We start from the raw sequence: 19,613 nt of genomic DNA, 5'->3' as shown, positions 1-19,613 counted from the left end.
TTATATAAATACAGGTAACTCACCATAAGCAAATTCTTAAGAAAAACAGGAATTATTTGTTAGCAAATTTTCTTTAGAAAAGCATTATACCTATAGAGCTTTGGTTGGGACTCTACAGTAGCTAATTATAGTGAGTGAATTTGTTACAGTCTTGAATAATTTATTTCATCACTTATAAGTATTTTTCTCAAGATAATATCTTACCCATAACTAGCTAGATAACGTGCAGCAGGGCTATTACGAGAAATGCTTCCAGCAGGGGAGATATGATCTGTTGTTACAGAATCGCCTAAGAACACAAGTACTCTAGCATCTTTAATCTCTAATGAGGGAGGAAGTTCTTTTGTCTATGTATCAAAACATTAAGAATTAGTTTAAAATGCAGACATATTTAAAAAACAGTAAATTTTGTATTAAATATTATAACAGATAATGTGTGTGTGTACAGGTAACTCTCATTATATGTAGGGGTTGAGTTCTCAAGAATTGTCATGTATATCAAAAATGTATAAAACAAGAGGCTTATAACATGGGATAAAAGAAGTAGTGTTCCCAAATGAGTGAAATTCTAATCTTTCAAGATTAATTTAATTGAAAAATGTACCTATTTGTCATAAATATTAAAGCATAAGAGCAGTAAATAAAATATTCAGTGTGTATAAAACAAACAACCATTTGATTTCACAATTAATACATCGTAATCATATCTTCTTTGTCATGCTGATGTTGAAGGGAAGCTGAAGTCTCATAGGAGGTTGAAGGCTGCTTTCACAAGAATTTCTCAAAGGAAACCTGACTTGCAGTTTTAAACTTCTGATTGTAACCTCCTCCTATGTTTGCGTTTGTTTTGAAGAGATCATGAAATCCTTCAGTGGCAACATGATCTGCAGCTGTAACTTCTTCAGTCATGCTGAGATTGTCGTATAATACCTAGAGAATTTTATAGTAGTTGAATCACCCATAACTTGCAGCAAAGGGGCATCAGTTGCTTTTCATCTTTCATCAGATCTTCATACGAACTTTTATCACTCTCTTGTATGATCACTCCAGACAAAGGCATGTTCTGTTTGTTCTGATGCTTGATCCACCATCTTTTCATTTTCACACTGGTATAAGATCAAGACGAAGATACTCTGGTTATGTGAGATTCATGGACAAGTGAGTGCTCTTAAGAACTGTATCAGCATTATAACAAATGCGTGGATAACAAATGGTTCTCAACTTAGAATCACACAGTCTTGTGGTCCTTTGAAAATATCAATGCTACGTTCACATCTATCAAAGTGATTCAGAACTTCCAACTTCACCTCTAAAGAATGGGATTTACTTGGCCTTTTCTTCACATGGTCTTTACTCAAATTCTTCTTTTCAGTCTTAGTTTCCTTTTTTTTCTCTTGCCAGAGATTTTGCTCAAAGGATGCAGAAGTTATTCAGATAAAAACAATTCCAAACAAACCAATAAGCTGCATGTGCAGCTTATTGGTTTGTTTGGAATTGTTTTTATCTGAACCAATAAGCTTTCACACCTTGGACAGGAAATAGTGACAGTCCTTATATACTGAAATAAAACCATGTATATGCAAAAATGCAGATAACCTAAGCGCATATAATGAGAGTTACCTATATATATATATATATACATACACACACACACACACACACACACACACACACACACACACACACACACACATAGTATTTACCAATAATTGTCCTGACACCCCTGTTATTTGAAGTTATGGAACATTCCAGGTTTGTTAATAACACATTAACAACTGGGTTGTCACATTTGTGACATTGCCACTCAACTGGAGCATCCAAAATCAATGGTTGGTGATGTTATCAACAAATGGAGACGTTCTGGCATCACTAGTGCAGGAAAACACCCGAGGTGGCCGACGAAAATGCCTGACATAGACAAGAGGGTGTTAAAAGGGGTGGCACACAAAATCCGGTTACAATCAGCACAGACCATCTGTGATGAGTTTCAGAGCACCAGTAAAACCATGGTGAGCACTAATACTGTACGAAAAGAACTCCATTTACTGGGTTTCCACGGAAGACAAGCAGTGCACAAGCCAAACAGCACAACAACGAACATGGTGGCTTGTCTGGCATGGGGAAACGAGCGTGTGAATTGGACAATTGATCAGTGGAAAAATGGTACTCTGGAGCGATGAATCAAGATTCACTTGTTTCCAGTCTGATGGTAGGGTGTGGAAGCAGCCTAGTGAATGCTTGTTACCACAGTGTGTTTTATCCACTGTAAAGTTTGGTCGTGGAGGAGTAATAGTGCGAGGTGCATTCAGCTGGTTTGAAGTGGGACCACTAGTTGTTGTCCATGGTTCCATGAAGGCAGCTCAGTACTTTGATATTCCGGATAATCAGGTGCTGCCTACACTGGAATTTTCATGGAACAGACCTGTGTTACTATCAAGACGACAATGCCCCATGCCACAAAGCTGCAGCTTTTATGGAATGGTATGAAGAGATGGTGTTAAACAACTGCCTTGGCCTATGCAGAGTCCTGGAGTGGTGATTGAGGTCCAGAGCAGCACATCCTCGATCTGTCGCTGAACTCAGTGCTGCTTTGATGGAGGAATGGTGACAAATTCCACCTGATGTGTGCTGTACATTGGTAGAAAGCCTCCCTCAAAAGGTGCATGAGGTGATCAAAGCCAAAGGTGGACATACCCGGTATTAGGGTTCACCTGCTGATATCAATTGTAAATTGCTAAAGTGCCTGGACAATCATTGGTATATAGTGTGTGTATGTGTAAATATATATATATATAAACTTAAATGACTAAAAGTTGAGAAATGACAAAACTATTATATGACCACACAACTAGTTTTGTCTTCTTAGAAGACTTCATCAGGTTCATAACATGACAAGAGAAATACAAAATTCTATTACAAGAGAACAACAACTATAAATTAATTTGAACACTGCTGACATTTGAAGGCATTTTGGATACCACAGTACTGTTCAGCACATTCATGCAGGCATTATCTTGTATACGTCAAATTTTTATAGCTGAGGAGTAACAATCAGAGTCGTTATAGCTTAGGTTAGCATTAAGGTGGACCAGATTGAGAGAAATTTCTGAGAGAAAGTATCTAAAAATGTTTTCTGATTTTTTCCAGACATCACATATGGCAGGACTAGAACCACTGCTCTATCTAATCACGTTCTTAATTCTGCTAACCCTGACAATGGATTCTATCACTCACCCAGTAATCTGGAACAAATAAGAAAACATTTTTAGATGTTATGGTGAACTTGAGAGAAGAATTACTGAATTGACAGAAACTGTCCACAATCTACTCCACCTAAGCTATAACCTCTCTGATTGTTACTCCTTGGCTATCCAATTTTAGCATATGCAAGATGATGCCTGTGTGAACATGCTCAACAAATACTATGATATCCAGAACACCTTAAAATGCTAGCAATCCATTTGCAACTTAATTTACAACTAGTATTGTAATTATAGAGAAATGCTTGTTAAAATACAAAGCAATAACATTACATGCTATCACGCAGAAGAACCTGCTAATCCTAAGTGTGTGTGTGTGTGTGTGTGTGTTGGGGGGGGGGGGGGGGGGAAACAGCATCTCACCTGCAGACAAGAAGTTATTTTGCTGACAGGAGGGTACACTGAACATTTTTGGAAAGGATTTTATTATTATTATTTTTTTGGATACTTATCTGTGAAATGAGGCAATGAGTATTGGGCTACATATGCTTCTCAGTAAATGCTACATATCAATGCCCAAGTCTTTCTTATTTTCAGCTTGAGAAAACTATTACCTTGGTGTGCATTTGCATTCATTCAAACAAAGTTAATATTATTGTGTTCCATGTAGAAAAAAACTGAATCATTGCTAATAAGTACAGATGAAGAATTCATTTGTGTTGATACATAGTGGTTTAGGTGTCATTTAACCAGATGAAAAGTAAAGAACCCATCTTTGGAATTAGGTGTTAACTAGACTAACTAGTGACAACTAGTCTACATAAATATATGATGTGGAAGAGCAGAAGAGTAAGTAGATAGGTAAGGAAGGATTGAAGTGGAGTGCATGAAAGTAATCACCCACCACATTGGATTCCAAGTCCCATACCTCCTTTAGTTTTTCAACAAAAAGAAATCAGGAAACTACTAAAAAACTTGGATACTAAAAAAAAGTCGTCCTGAAAGCACCTCTCCAACTGTTCTCTAACACTGTGCTTCAGAATACCCATCCTGCTTCTCTACAATCTACTATACATATCTGGTAGTAATCCCAATGCATAGAAGCAATCTCATATCCATCCTAGTCTTAAAAAAAGGGTGATGGAAGTCAATCATCAAACTAACAAAACAAACCAATTGCCATAAGCTTAATTCTCTCCAAAAATAATGGAGAAAGTCATCAATAGCCAATTCCTCCACTAGTTAGAGGCCCAAAAATTAAGCAGTAACAAGCAGTATGGATTCTGCCATTGAAGATCGACAGCTGATCTTGTAGCTCAATCACCCACCACTAGGCACGTGCCATAGAAGAAACTTGTGCTGTCGCCCTTGACCCTGTGTGGAAACGTGGCCTGCTTAACAATTTGCCATCCTCTGTAATTGGGCAGCCAGACTTCTCTATGATTGTTTTCTGCAAGCCATGGTAGATGGCTTCCTCTCTTCAAGCTTCACCTTCAATGCTTGAGTGCCTTAAGGCTCTATTCTACTTGCAATCACTACTAATCTTACCCACATTTGTTGATGAGAGTACTTTTCACTCATCCTACTCATTCGACAAACCATGTAGTACTCTGACATCCCAGACTATAAGATCATCTACAACTAGTGCCTTAAACATTGTTCTTCATGCTATCCTCAATGGAGGCGAGGACAACCCTGTCATGTACAATGCCACCAAAACAGTCTGCATTTTCTTTCAAAAGAGATCTCGGGTCACTCACTTTTACCCTCAGTAACCCACAAATCACTAGTCCATGCAGTAAGCCAAGTGGTTACATGCTCTGCAACCATATGCCTGGGAAAGGAGTGTCCTGCGTTTGATTCTTGTCACTGACATGAGGAGCTAAGGATCTTTCTCAGACATAGCTAAGTTAGCTAGTCGTGGGTATGGACAGCAGGGTTTTCCTCCCCAGTTTATCTGGGGTTTTTCCTCCCGCAAAGCAGGCAAACTGGTCTTAAGAACACAACGCTTCACAGACAATTACACATAGTTGAGAGTGGGGGTAACAACCCCACCTCATAAGGAGTTATGAAACCCAAAAATGGGAGGCCAAGGCCCTACATGGGGCTGTAGTGCCAAAGACGATCACTAGACAAGATGAGATCTCTCTGCTTGGTCTAATGTTTACCTCCAGTCTTTCATGGAATAAATACATTACATGAAGAGCCTCCTCAGCATCCATGACACTTGACATTCAAGAACCTATTTTACACAAACCAAACTAAATCTCAAATCCACCCATGTTTAGAATACTCCTCACACGTCTTGGGTGGTGAACCTAAAACTTACCTTATAATCCTTGACACTGTCCAGAGGCAAGCTATTGGACTCATAGATGATATATATATATATATATATATATATATATATATATATATACAGGGCATTTCAAAAAGAATGACCCGATTTCAAATAATTATATTTAATAATGAAAATGTGGTACAGTTACAAAATAAATTACCAAGTATGAAGCAAGGCTTAAAGTTTCACTCACCACAATTACAAATGCTCAATGTGCCCTCCACCTGTTGCACGGACAACATCAAGCAGATAGTTGAATTCATCCCAAACGCTCCTGAGAGTGTCTTCTGTCACAGAATTTACTGCAGCTGTGATTCTGGTTCTCAGCTCATCCAAGTCAGCGGGTAATGGAGGAACATAAACACAGTCTTTTACATATCCCCATAAAAAGAAGTCACAAGGTGTGATGTCTGGAGATTTTGGAGGCCAAGAGTGTAATGCCAAGTCGTGGGGTCCCATGCATCCAATCCAATGCTGAGGCAATGTTTTGTTTAGAAACCGACAAACTTGGAGGTTCCAATGTGGCGGTGCTCCTCTTGCTGAAAAATGTAATCTTCAGATTCTTCATTCAGCTGTGGAAATAGCCAGTCCTGCAGCATTTCAAGACAGGAGTTTCCTGTAACAGTGTTTTCCTCAAAAAAGACAGGGCCATAAACCTTTCTAACAGAAACCGCGCAAAAAACATTAAGTTTTGGTGAATCATGTTCATGTTGTACAATTTCATGTGGATTCTCAAGTCCCCATATGCAAACATTGTGGCGCGAAACTTTACTGCTTAGGTGAAAGGTTGCTACATTACTAAAAATCAACCTTTGTAGGAAGGTGTCGTCCTCCATGTCCTCTAACAGATTAGCACAAAAATCTTTTTTTTTTTTTTTTTTTTTTTTTTTTTTTGTATCAAACTCTGGGCCAAGGCCGTTCACATGGTACAAGTCGCATTTATTTGTGGTTCGTGGTTATAGAGATATACAATTTTCAAATCGGGACATTCTTTTTGAAACACCCTGTATATATATAAACTGCTGAATTACAACTTACATACAGCTTGAAAGTTCATAATATTATACATATTCATTAAGGTAACTGATGTGAAGTCATCAGCCTCTATATACAAGTGGCGAAGATATTTCATGCACTGCTTATGCACAGATAAAGGATTAAACAAGAATATAATTTCTTGGAAAGTTGAATTTATAAAAAAATTTATTAAACACAAAATAACTTAACTAGTATTGTGTGCAAAAAAGTAAACTTCATTAGAAGTGTGCTTATAAAATAAAAAGAAAACAGCCAGAAATGTATAGTGTAACACAATAAGCAATAAAAAAATAATACGGCAATGAAAACTCTGGAAATTGCAAAAGGAAGTGGTGAGTAAGAGGGTGAGAAGTGGCTTTTATGCATGGAGGGTGGCTATGGAATTCATTATTCATTGTCTGATGAATGTGTGGATGGTGAATTGCTTTAAAGGAAAGTTATAATAGACTTTGTATTGTCTAAGATGGGCCTCCCACAATGTGTCTTTTGACTGCCATGGAGGTCTTGAATAAGCATAATAATAAATTAAACAAATAAGTGAAAGCAAGTGTACTAGCTGGTACTGTCACATACAACATATTTGGTTATGATGCATATCATAACCAAGGTATATAAATGTGAAGTATTTGACGATCAAACTTAATGTAAGTTCATGCCTTGGTTAATATTGCAATAAGTGAGAGAGAGTGTAAGCATTTCAGAAGCTTCTTTAAATTGTCTTACAAAACAGTTATGTTCAACATGAAGCATTTCTATTTTTTTGCAAGAGTATTGGGTGGCCTTTATCGGTTGTGTGAAAAACTGAAGAGATCATGCTTCCTTTTGACATCTTTAAAATGTTCTGACATGCAGATTTGCCCGGAATATCCCACATGAACAAAATATAACAAATGCTGCACAAACAGTGAATTTTGTAAACATGTAGCTTCTTAAGGAGATTTTTGGAGGCTGTAAGAATGTGGAGATCTTGTATAGCAGAACAAAAGCTACTTTTATGCCATAATTTTGGCAAATCCAAAATATTTTGTATGGAACATTACAGAAATAAGGAAGGGTGACTGCACCTTTGAAGTCTTGCTTATTTATCCATATCTTGAAGGATATCTGCAAATTCCTGGGGATCATTTTGTCCATATCCATTAAGGAAAAGAGTATGAGTGCAGTAACAAAGTTCTTTATTTCTCTTCTCTATGCTGCTGGAGATGATGTCCTGTCCTTTAGAACATCCATTTATCTTTTCTGGTAGCACTGCATGTAGGAAAAACAGAATGATTAATCAAGAACAGTTTACACCTTATTGAAAGAATGAAGAAAATAGTAATAGAACCACCAGACCCCCTAGCTAGCTTAGATGTTACTAACCCCTTCACAAATGTACCCAGGAAGAAACTGAAGCTATGCTGAGATTGTTTCTTACCAGATAAATGCTTTATTTCAGTTCAAGGATAGGTACTGGGAACAAGCATTTTGTGTCTGCTCCCACTATAGCTAACCTATTCATGGAATCCTTAGACAAGAAAGCCATAGAAGGATCAAAAAGTCTAAAATTTGTCCAGCTTCAAATAGAGAACTGGAAGAATTCAAGAATTATCTTAATAGCATATCCCAAAGTATAAAGTTTATTTATTGAACATAATCTTTCCTTGAGATTCCACTAGAAGTCTCTGTTATTCAGTACACAGAAAACTCAACCCCCCCCCCCCAATCACACTAGCAGAGTCCTCCATGCTTCTTGCTACCACTGCATGCAGAAAGGTAGGATAACCAAAACTCTAAACAGAGCACACAACATCTCCAGCAAGACAAAGAAGAGAACAACTTCATTACCTCATCCATACCCTTAATAGATATGGATGGCAAGACCAGGATTCTGTAAACATCACCTAAGACACTGCAATACATAAGCAAGACTTCAAAGTTATGGACATCCTGACATCTGCAATGCTATGGACCAAATTTCTTGAATTCTCTGAAGTCCTCACATAAAAGTAGCCTTCAATCCACTATACAAGATCTCCCTATTCTTTACAGCCTCTGAAATCCCATCTTCCCCAAAAGATGCAGGTACTAAGATTCACTGTCTGTGTTTATTATGTTGGTCAAACAAATTATTCCAGAGAAATCAGCATGCCAAAACATTTTTAAAAAGATGATGGGGGAAAAAAACAAAAAAACAGACACCTAGTTTAGCTTACACAACTAATGAAGGTCGTTTGGTACTTTGGGAGAAAAAAAAAAAAAAAAAATTTAGACTCAAGACATTAAGAGGCCACATAACAATAATTGGTGCATATGCACCAGAAAACAGAAGAGGAAAAAGAAGAAGACAGTAATAATATATTTTATAAAGAATTACAGAATGCCATAGATAAAACAAACAAAATTGACTATTTACTACTCACAGGAGATTTAAATACCAGGACAGCAAATAAAAAATATAAAACAAACATAGGTAAATTTGACGAAGATACATGTAATTAAAATAGTCACAGACTGCAAGATTTTATCATTTATAATAATATGAAAATAATGAATTTGGTGTTTAAACACAAGAAAATACATAAATATACTCAGTCAGCCAGAGGATGCAAATCAGTAATTGACTACATTATTGCAAATCTTAAATTAGTGGAATTAATTTTAGACATAAGAGCATATCAAGGCTTTGAATTAAACTCTGATCATTATATGACATCAGCAAAAATTTGATTTAAACCAAAGTGCTAAAATTACATAAAATCAAAAATTCTTATCAACCGAGTTACAAAATTTCTTCATTACAGAATCCCCATGTTAGACAACAATATCAAAAATGCACAACTTAAAAACAAACTACATATGAATCAAGTGACACAGAAGAGGAATGGGAAAATTTGAACAAATTCTCACAAAAGCAGCAACAGAAAGCTTAGGAATAAAGCACAAATGGATTAGAAAAAGAGGACTATGAGACTAGAACAAAGAAATAGAAATTATATGAAAAACAAAAAGGGACAGTTAGCAGAAATGGCTAAATTCCAAAACAATAGAAGCAAAAATTTCCAAAATCTCTGAACAGATGAGAACAATGAAATAAAATTTTATAAAACAAAGAATGACCTAACAGAAAATATCACAATGTTAGAACTGAAAAAAATAATTAAGAAGATGAAAAATAGGAAAACAGCAGAAGAAGACAATTTAAATACAGAACTATACAAAAATGCTGGTGAAAATTTTACTGAAAGACTTCTGGAATTTTTTAATATGGTTTGGATTTCTAGAAAAATTCCTAACTCTTGGAAAAAAGCACACTGATTATCCCAATCTATAAAAAAGGAAATAAAGACAATTGTAATAACTACAGGGGAAGTCATCTGCTAAATACAGGGTATAAAATATATGCACAGGAATATTAAAAGAGAAGCTAAACAGTATTGTAGAGGACAAACTACTAGACAAAAACAGTTTCCACAAAGGCTGATCCTGCACAGATCCAATTTTTACTTTAAAATTATTAATAGAAAAGAGAAAAGAATTTCAAAAAAAAAAAACACACGTGGCCTTTATTGATTATGAAAAAGCCTTTGACAAAATTAGTAGGCAAAAATTGTTTAAAATATTAACCAATTTAAATATACCAAACCAACTTTTACAATCCATTCAAGATATATATACATGAAATAAAATGACAGTTAAATTAGAACACATCTCAGAATGGAAAGATATTTCAAGAGGAGTACAACAAGGATGTACCCTCTCGCCTCTGCTTTTTGATATATATAAAATTATAACAATCTGGAAAGAGTATAACCCATTTGGTACACAAATAACCCCAAAAATGAAGATAGATACACTACTATTTGCAGATGATCAAATAGTATTAGGTACATCAGAAGATGATTTAAAAAGATCATTAAAATCATTAAATGATATCTCAAAATAATACAATATGACAATATCTAAAGAAAAAACAAAAAAAATGGCATTTAAAGGATAAAACCTAATAAGAAATAAAATAGTGATAGATATTAAAATATTAGAACAAGTAAATACTTTCAAATACTTGGATGCGATTTATTATGCCATTTACATTTATATTTTATTGTCTGTCGTTTTCTTCTTCGTATGATAAATCGCATCCCAAGTATTTGAAAGTATTTACTTGTTCTAATATTTTATAGCCATTATATAGCTATAAAATATTAGAACAACATTACATTACATAATATTATATAGCCATCCCTAATGCAAAAACACACTGGAATCAGACTATATAATATCTTGTCAAAACCAACTTTACTATACGGAAGTGAAACATGGACTATAAAAGAAATATGAAATAGAACTATAAAAAGAAAAGATGAAAAACTAATTCAAATGAAATTTCTCAGAACAACAGCTCGATAAATCAAGTGAGACCATAAAACAAATGAAGAAATTTTACAATCCCTGAATATAAAATCAATTAATTAATACATCAGACAGTATAAACAAAAATGGATAGAACATTTAAATCGAATGGACGACAACAGCAGACTAAAAATAAGTAGAAAAAGAAAAATCAGAAGACCAAGAAAGAGTATGGCATGAGACCAGAACAGGTCACCAGGCCTAAAATCCATGTTAGGAAGAAAGAAAATAAAAGCCACATATTGAACATAAAAGCTTTGTCAAAAATTTTAAAGAAGCTTCCAAAATGCTACGCACTCCTACAATATGAATCAAGGTAGATCACTGCACACACTGTAGTATGCAATAGTATCAGCCAGCACATCTACTTTCATGCATTCATTGTTTATTTTAATTTTCATCTATTGTATTCTTTTTTTTACTGCTTTCTGTAATAAGTTATACACTGAGTGGCCACTTTATTAGGAATAGCATTTAATGAGCGAGACTTTTGCTTTAAGAATGACCTATATTTCACGTGGCATTGATTCAACTGTCTAAAATGTTCCTCTGGGATGTTTGTCAATGCTTTCACAATGGCATCATTCAGTCACTGCAAATTGAATGGTGGCATGCTGCTGTGAACTGCTTATTCAATCTCATCCCAGAAATGCTGCTCCACTAGGTTAAGGTCTGAGGACTGAGTTGGCTACTGAAGTAAAGGAAACTCTTGTCATGTTCCTCAAACCAATTCAACAAGCTATGTACTTTTTATCATAGTGTATTGTCTTTCTGGAAGTACCCATCTGATAATGGGTAAACTGCAGCCATGAATGTGATCAGTGATAGTGTGTATCATTCAGGTGGTGTTCAATGGGTATCAAGAGATCTGACATGTGCCAAGAAAACATTCCCAATATTGGGTTCTGCCATCACATGATATAGTACAACCTGAGACTCATCAGAACAGGCGACATTTTTCTAGCTGTCAGCTATCCAATGTTGGTGATCACGTGCCCAATGAAGGTGCAACTTCCTGTTCTTAGTTGACAGCATTGGGATCTGGGATAGCATCTGGTCCTGTACCCAATCCATAACAGCATGAAACGAACTGTGCACTCCATGATGATGTTCTTCTGACCACCACTGTTTCAGTGAGCTGTGATTTGACTGGTTGTGGCCCTCCTGTCATGTTTCACAATCCTTGCCAGTCTTCATGTATTCATTGTTTATTTTAATTTTCATCTATTGTATTCTTTTTTTACTGCTTCTCTCTCATGCCTCAATGAGAGCTGTTTCTGTCCACAGGACTGCTATTGGCTTGAAGTTGTCTGGTTAGTACATCCTAAACACTGCAATTCATTAGAAGTTCAGAAGAGTGGACATTTGTGAGATGCTGACACCAACAATCCTACCATGCTCAAAGTCACTTGCCACACCTTTTACACATTCCGATGCATCAAGCATAAAAAAAAAACAGAACTATCAAATGCCTGTCTGCCTGATTTATATAGTAAATTGCAGTCACATGGCTTAATGTCTTCAGGAACAATCTATTTTCCTAAATGGGGAGGCGTTTTCCTAATAAAGTGGTCATATATATATATATATATATATATGTTAAGAATACCAAGCAATTTTTAAACCTGGTTTAACTCCATTTCCCAAGTAAGCAAACAGACAAATAAGTCAAGTTTGCGCCTGCAAGTGATGCAAGTCTAGCTGATCCTACAGGTAGTGCAAGACCAAGGCAACTCGTGGTAAAGGTGGCATGAGCTCTGATCACTAATCTTTATATTTACCCTTAATGCCAAAACACATCTCCAAGAAGGAGATGCATGATGTTTTGTATTAAAGGCTAGCCTAGCTCCCACTGATGAGGCCTCAATAAAGGTCGAAACCGGTCTGGGTAGTGGCCTCTTGCCTTTAATACAAAACATCATGCATCTCCTTCTTGGAGATGTGTTTTGGCATTAAGGGTAAATATAAAGATTAGTGATCAGAGCTCATGCCACCTTTGCCACGAGTTGCCTTGGTCTTGCACTACCTGTAGGATCAGCTAGACTTGCATCACTTGCAGGCGCAAACTTGACTTATTTGTCTGTTTGCTTACTTGGGAAATGGAGTAAAACCAGGTTTAAAAATTGCTTGGTATTCTTAACATTTATTATACCCAAGGTAAAATACTTTCTACATATATATATATATATATTTATAAAAATAAATTTAACTGACTAGAACCCGAGAAAATATAACAAAAACCTTTAATACATCACGACTAGTTTTTGTTATACTTTCTCGGGTTCTAGTCAGTTAAATTTATTTTTATAAATGTATACATCCCGAGTAAATCCTAATTTCAATAATATATATATATATATATATATATATATCTAGCCACTTATAAGCATGTCAGTTTCTCTTCTGTGATTTTTTAGCCCTTTCATATATATATGCTTGTATAAATTTTACCTGGAATGCTCAGTAATGAAATTCCGCTGTAATTTATACATTCACTTTTATTACCTTTTTACAGATGGATATCATGAAAACTCCAATTATCCTAGAGTCAACTTTCTAGCCAGACCTCCTTTTGGTTTCTGATAGTATTTTCTACTTCAAGTATTGTATATTTACTTATGAATGCATTCCTCTTAAATGCATTCTTCTTAATTAAAGCATGTAGCCATGCCTGCAGCAACAAAACAGAGTAACGACAAAGAACTTCGATTCTTACTACCGCAAATAGATCTCTTGAAGCTTTAAAATGCCGAAGCTGCAAACTAGACATTATGGAAGAGTTTACTTTGCAATTTTTTTTGCCAGTGGACTCCCAATTGTGCCAAAATCGATGAACTGTGCTCAAACTTCTAAGTAACCTCAGCCAGTCATTCTTCTGTCCCCTGTATCTATCCATCATTCTACCTCAGCAGGCACATGGATAGCTTGGAACAGCACCTTATTGTGTCCGATGAAACATTCATTTCAGTGGACACAACTGAAAAAAAAAGGCTCAAAGTAATCCACATATCAAATCTCGAAGCTAACATGTCTACCAGACAATGCCAGCAAGTTTTGCAATATCACTGCTTCATCAGTTCAAGACACGATTGAGGTAGAAAATAAAAAGTACAACAATATCATCCGATGCAATGCTAAATGACAACATTTGTAGGCTCACCGAACAATGCAGCTTTGATCCCAAGAAAACTATCAGTTGTCATCACTTTCCCACGATCTCACAGAGATGGAATAAATTTCCAACATTTAATAAAAGTGACCTATGGTATCCTGACAAGCAAATAGGTGTTCATATTGGTCATGAACAGAAAGTCAGAAGGCACCAGTCCCACATCATGTGTACAAGCCCGGTCAGATCTGACCATTGAACACAATTTCTCTCCTGCACTACCACCTCTCCCTCACCTGATGGCACCACTGTTACTTCACCCAAAGATAAAACTGACCTCCTGGCATCATTCTTTCTCTCAAACTTCTGCAGAGACAACCAAGGGAAATCACCTCCTACCATACCAGAATCCAAAGCACTGTATGCCTCCTTTACTTTTTTTTACAAAAAGAAATCAGAAAACTACTAAATAACTTGGATACTAAAAGGCTTCTGGTCCTGATGGCATCTTTCCAATTGTCCTTAAACATTGTGCTCCAGAGTTAACACCAATCCTACATTGTCTCTACAATCTATTATACCTGTCTGGTACTTATTCGAATGCAGGACAGCACTGGGATAAGTACCACATATGTATAATGTATCAATCTTAGTATATAACCTTAGATCTGTCCTATTTTCCAAAAAAGGGTGATAGAAGTCAACCATCAAACTACTGACCAATTGCCATCATCTCAGTCCTCTCCAAAATAATGGAGGAAGTCATCAATAGCGAATTCCTCCACTAGTTAGAAGCCCACCATTTAATCAGTAACCACCAGTGTGGATTACAGCATTAAAGATCAACAGCTGACATTGTAGCTTACATCAACCACCACTGGACATGTGCCATGGAAAAGTTTGGAAAACTTGTGCTGTCACCCTTGACATTTCCGAAGCTTTCAACTGTGGACTGGTCAACAAATTGCCATCCTTTGGTCTCCTTACCATCTTCTGTAATTGGGTAGTCAGCTTTATCTATGGTCAATCTCTGTGTTGTGGTGGATGGCTCCCTCTCTCTGAACTTCGCCCTGAATGCTGAAGTGCCTCAAGGCTCTGTCCTATCACCTACTCTCTTTCTCTTATTCACATGACCTACTCACAATCACCATTAATCACACCCACAGTTTTGCAGATGATAGCACTCTCCACTCATTTGACAAACCACGCAGTTTTTTGGTACGCTAGGCCAGTGGTGGCGAACCTTTTTATGTGTGCATGCCAAAAGTTTACAAATCGAGTTGCTGACATGCCAGGCAGTTTTTAATAGGAGAAAAAGTAATAGAAAAAAAAATTATTTATTTATTATATATATGTAGAAAGTTTTTTACCTTGGATATAATATACGTTAAAGATACCAAGCTATTTTAAACCTGGTTTTAATCCATTTCCCAAATAAGCAAACAGACAAGAAAGTCAAGTTTACGCCTGCAAGTCTTAGGCAACTCGTGGTAAAGGTGGAATAAGCTCTGATCACTATCCTTGAGAAGATGTGCTTTGCATTAAGGATAAATATTAAGAATAGTGATCAGCGCTTATTCCACCTTTACCACGAGTTGCCTAAGACTTGCACTACTTGCAGGTGCAAACTTGACTTTCTTGTCTGTTTGCTTACTTGGGAAATGGATTAAAACCAGGTTTAAAATAGCTTGGTATCTTTAACATAAATTATACCCAAGGTAAAAAACTTTCTACATCTATCTCTCATCCTGAGATTTTTATTTAATAAGGTCAAAGCACCTTATGGTAACTTGTTTTGGTAAAATATTTATAAGCTCTGTATTACTAAAAACCTTGGTATTTCTAAACCTGGCTCCCACTGATGAGACCTCAATAAAGGTCGAAACTGGTCTGGGTAGTGGCCCCTTGCTTTTAATGTATAGCATCATACATCTCCTCAAGGAGATGTGCTTTGCATTAAGGGTAAATATTAAGAATAGTGATCAGAGCTTATTCCACCTTTACCATGAGTTGCACTATGTGCGGGTCACCCAGATTTGCACTACTTGTAGCTGAAAACTTGACTTTCTTGTCTGTTTGCTTACTTGGGAAATGGATTAAAACCAGGTTTAAAATACCTTGGTATCTAATTATTTATAATTTTATAAATAATATTTTATTTATAATATTTATTTATATATAAATTTATAATATTATTCAGTGTAAAATTGATTATTGTATCATTAAATTGATTTTAATGATGTTGGTTTAAAAAAAAAAAGTAGCGAGAAAAATATTTATGCATTGTAACTCACCATACAAGTCAACTGAGCAGGGGAAGTAACAGAAGGATGTCAACTTGTTGGCAAAATGTTTATCGTATTTACTCGAATATAACTTGCCCTCGCGTATAACTCGCACCTCTGATCTTACTTTATGAAAAAATACATTAAAAAGTTTTGCATATTACCTTGCACATGAAAAATGTTTAAACATGTTCACATCGAGTTGATAGCAACTCGCTCTCCGTAGTAACAACACACCCTCCCCAACATTATACTGCAGATGCAAGAAAAACAAGTAGTTTTATTGTATCATTGAATAACGCAGAGGCTTTTGCAGTCTGTGTAATATATTTCTCAACAAATAGTGCAAGCAGAGACACCTGAAATAAAAACGGCGCAAACTAATGAATCACATGTCCCCCTCCAACAGAAACTATTCTGTATAGACTCAAGCAAAACCATACTTTGCACTGGAAACACAGTATCTAACTAAAAACTGTTGTCCAATTTTCAATTACATGAAATAAGTGTTTGTTTTATTGCATTTGAAATTGTCGATGTTATTATGACAGATCACAAAGGCTAACTTCAAATAAAATTCTACTAGGAATTGAAATATGCCATATAACGAATGTGAGAGTTCGCTTGCCACCTCAAACGCAAACAAGCAGCCATAAAATTCAACCAAGGGTTGAAACTTTTTGTGAGTTGAGTCCACCGGGAATGAGAAGTTCCATCGGAACGATAAACGATACCCCGTCGTGAATGCGTTAAAACTAAGAAATATATAGTGAATATTGCTATAACAGTTTCAGATGTTATAGAATTCGGTTGAAGAGAATTAGTATTTCAACCCAACAATTGTCGGTTGCCTTTATCTTTGGATCGCGTGATCTTTTGTTAATAACGTACCAATCATGCACATCTTCATAGCTGCTGCTCTCGTGTAAAATAAAATTTTGTAATAATTAAAAAAAGTTTAATAATTTACAAGCATATAAAAGGATATCACCTGTAAATCGTTGATGTGCCAGTAAAATTCTCGGACATGCCTCCTTATGTTCAATGCCAACAAAACAGTCCTGCCATTTCTCTTGCAAAAGAAATATTAGATCATGATATCTGATCATGTGTTTTGGTGGTATTTTTGGTGTTTCAAAAGGATATCACCTGTAAATCGTTGACGTGCCAGTAAAATTCTCGGACGTGCCTCCTCTGGCACGCGTGCCATAGGAGGCACGTCCGAGAATAGGTTCGCCATCTATGCCCTAGGCTACAAGATCATCTACAACCAGTGGCCGAAACCCTGTTATGTTCAATGCCAACAAAACAGTCCTGCCATTTCTCTTGCAAAAGAAATATTAGATCATGATATCTGATCATGTGTTTTGGTGGTATTTTTGGTGTTTCAAAAGGATATCACCTGTAAATCGTTGACGTGCCAGTAAAATTCTCGGACGTGCCTCCTCTGGCACGCGTGCCATAGGTTCGCCATCTATGCCCTAGGCTACAAGATCATCTACAACCAGTGGCTGAAACCCTGTTAAATGTTATGTTCAATGCCAACAAAACACAATCCTGCCATTTCTCCTGCAAAAGAAATATTAGATCATGATATCTGATCATGTGTTTTGGTGGCTTTTTGGTGTTTCAATACCACCAAAACACAGTTTTGGTGGCATTGAACATGACATGCCTAATGTTTACTTCTAGTCTTTCCTGGTATAATCACATCAATAGCCTCCTCAGCATCCACAAAAGCAGGCATTTTCTTTCATTCAAGAGGCTATTTTACACCCAACCAACTCCTAACTATATACAAATCCTAAATCCACCCATGCCTGGAATATTGGTCACATGTTTGGGGTGGTGCAAGCTAAAACTTACCTTAAAATCCTTGATGCTATCCAGAAGCAAGCAATGTACACATTGCTTGCTTCTGAATAGCATCCAGACTGTTTCAGTACTGTGTCTATTCTGCAAGTACTTCCATGGTCACTTCTTCAGTGAATTGGCAACTACTATCATTCCTCCACTCTCTGTTGCACCTATTAATACAAGAGCAGCAGCTTCCCAACATCCCTTTACAGTGCAACTGCAAACACACCAAATCTGCTTCTCCTCTTCCTCTTGGGAATACTTCCAATAATTGGAATTTATTGGAAGTATTCCCAATCAACTACAATTTGCAGCTCTCATCTGCACTCCACACACAGCACTGATGTGCTTATAGGTCTCTTGACCACTGATGTATGGGATTAATATATATAAAAAATATATATATATAAATTCTTCTACATGAATACTGCAAAATCATGGAAATCCAAAATCTTCCAATCCATGAAGACATCCCACCCCTAGAAATAAACAAGCTAAAGTCAAGGCACCCTCCAATCTTAACAGCAAAAAATCTTGCAGAGACAAGCTTCAACATGAAGGAGAAGTGGAAAGAGTCCTAGTGTAACACTTCAACAGGGATCTTCCATGAATTAGTGGACCTAACACAGATAACTTCGGGTTTTGACCTACCTCAGAAAACTTGGTCTGCCCTTAACCGAATCCGCACCAACCATGGCAGATGTGCAGACCACCTTTTCAGATGGAGCATGATTGCCTCACCGAGGTGCGACTGTGGATCACCCCGCCAGACAATTAATCATATTATAGCAGAATGTGTCCTATGTGCATACAGTCGAAACCTGTCAGACTTCATCCATGCTACACCAAGTGCAGTCGAGTGGATAATCACCTGGACATTCAGTTGTAGCCTATTCTTGATTCTTGAGTGTCTCTTTTATGACTGTACTATGTCTTCTTATTATAAATAAGTCTATTACTATGTCCATATATATTAAGGATTAATGTAATGTAACTTTTCATGTGTGAGCCATACACTAAATAAATAATAATATATAAAAAATATATAAATAAAATAATAAAAAACGTATATGTATTCTTGGAAGTTTTTTCACTTGGTTATACTATAAATTAAAGATACCAAGAAATTATATACTTGTTTAATCCTTTATCCAAGTATAAAGAAGTCCTGAAAATAGTTCAGGCACAAACTTGTTTACTTACACTTGGATAAAAGATGAAACCAAATATATAATTTCTTGGTATCTTTAATTTATAGTATAACCAAGTGGAAAAACTTCCAACAGCTTTCTCTAATCCAGAGTATTTTAATAATAGAGTGTGACACATTTTGGCTACTCATATATGAAAATATGACTTCTTTACTTCAAGCGTAGTATCACCTCTGGGTC

At 36.2% G+C, this 19,613-nt stretch overlaps 1 protein-coding gene across 4 annotated transcripts in view; it reads right to left on the bottom strand.

Annotated features, from left to right (window-relative positions):
* Positions 1–19,613, bottom strand: part of LOC150098931 (cytoplasmic aconitate hydratase-like) — a 373,379-nt gene that overhangs the window by 48,043 nt on the left and 305,723 nt on the right. For all 4 annotated transcript variants that reach the window (XM_090405009.1, XM_090405006.1, XM_090405010.1 and 1 more), the window contains one exon: positions 205–347. In XM_090405009.1, coding sequence (XP_090261135.1) covers positions 205–347 — 143 coding nt within the window. The remainder of the gene's footprint in view (positions 1–204; positions 348–19,613) is intronic.

Source organism: Typopeltis vanoorti, chromosome 15 (assembly GCF_054136105.1).
Source record: "Typopeltis vanoorti isolate ZY-2024b chromosome 15, IOZ_Tvanoo_1.0, whole genome shotgun sequence".
NCBI classification, from domain to species: Eukaryota; Metazoa; Arthropoda; class Arachnida; order Uropygi; family Thelyphonidae; genus Typopeltis; species Typopeltis vanoorti.
The sequence above is the reverse complement of the archived record's forward strand: the minus strand, read 5'-3'. Positions and strand labels throughout refer to the sequence as shown.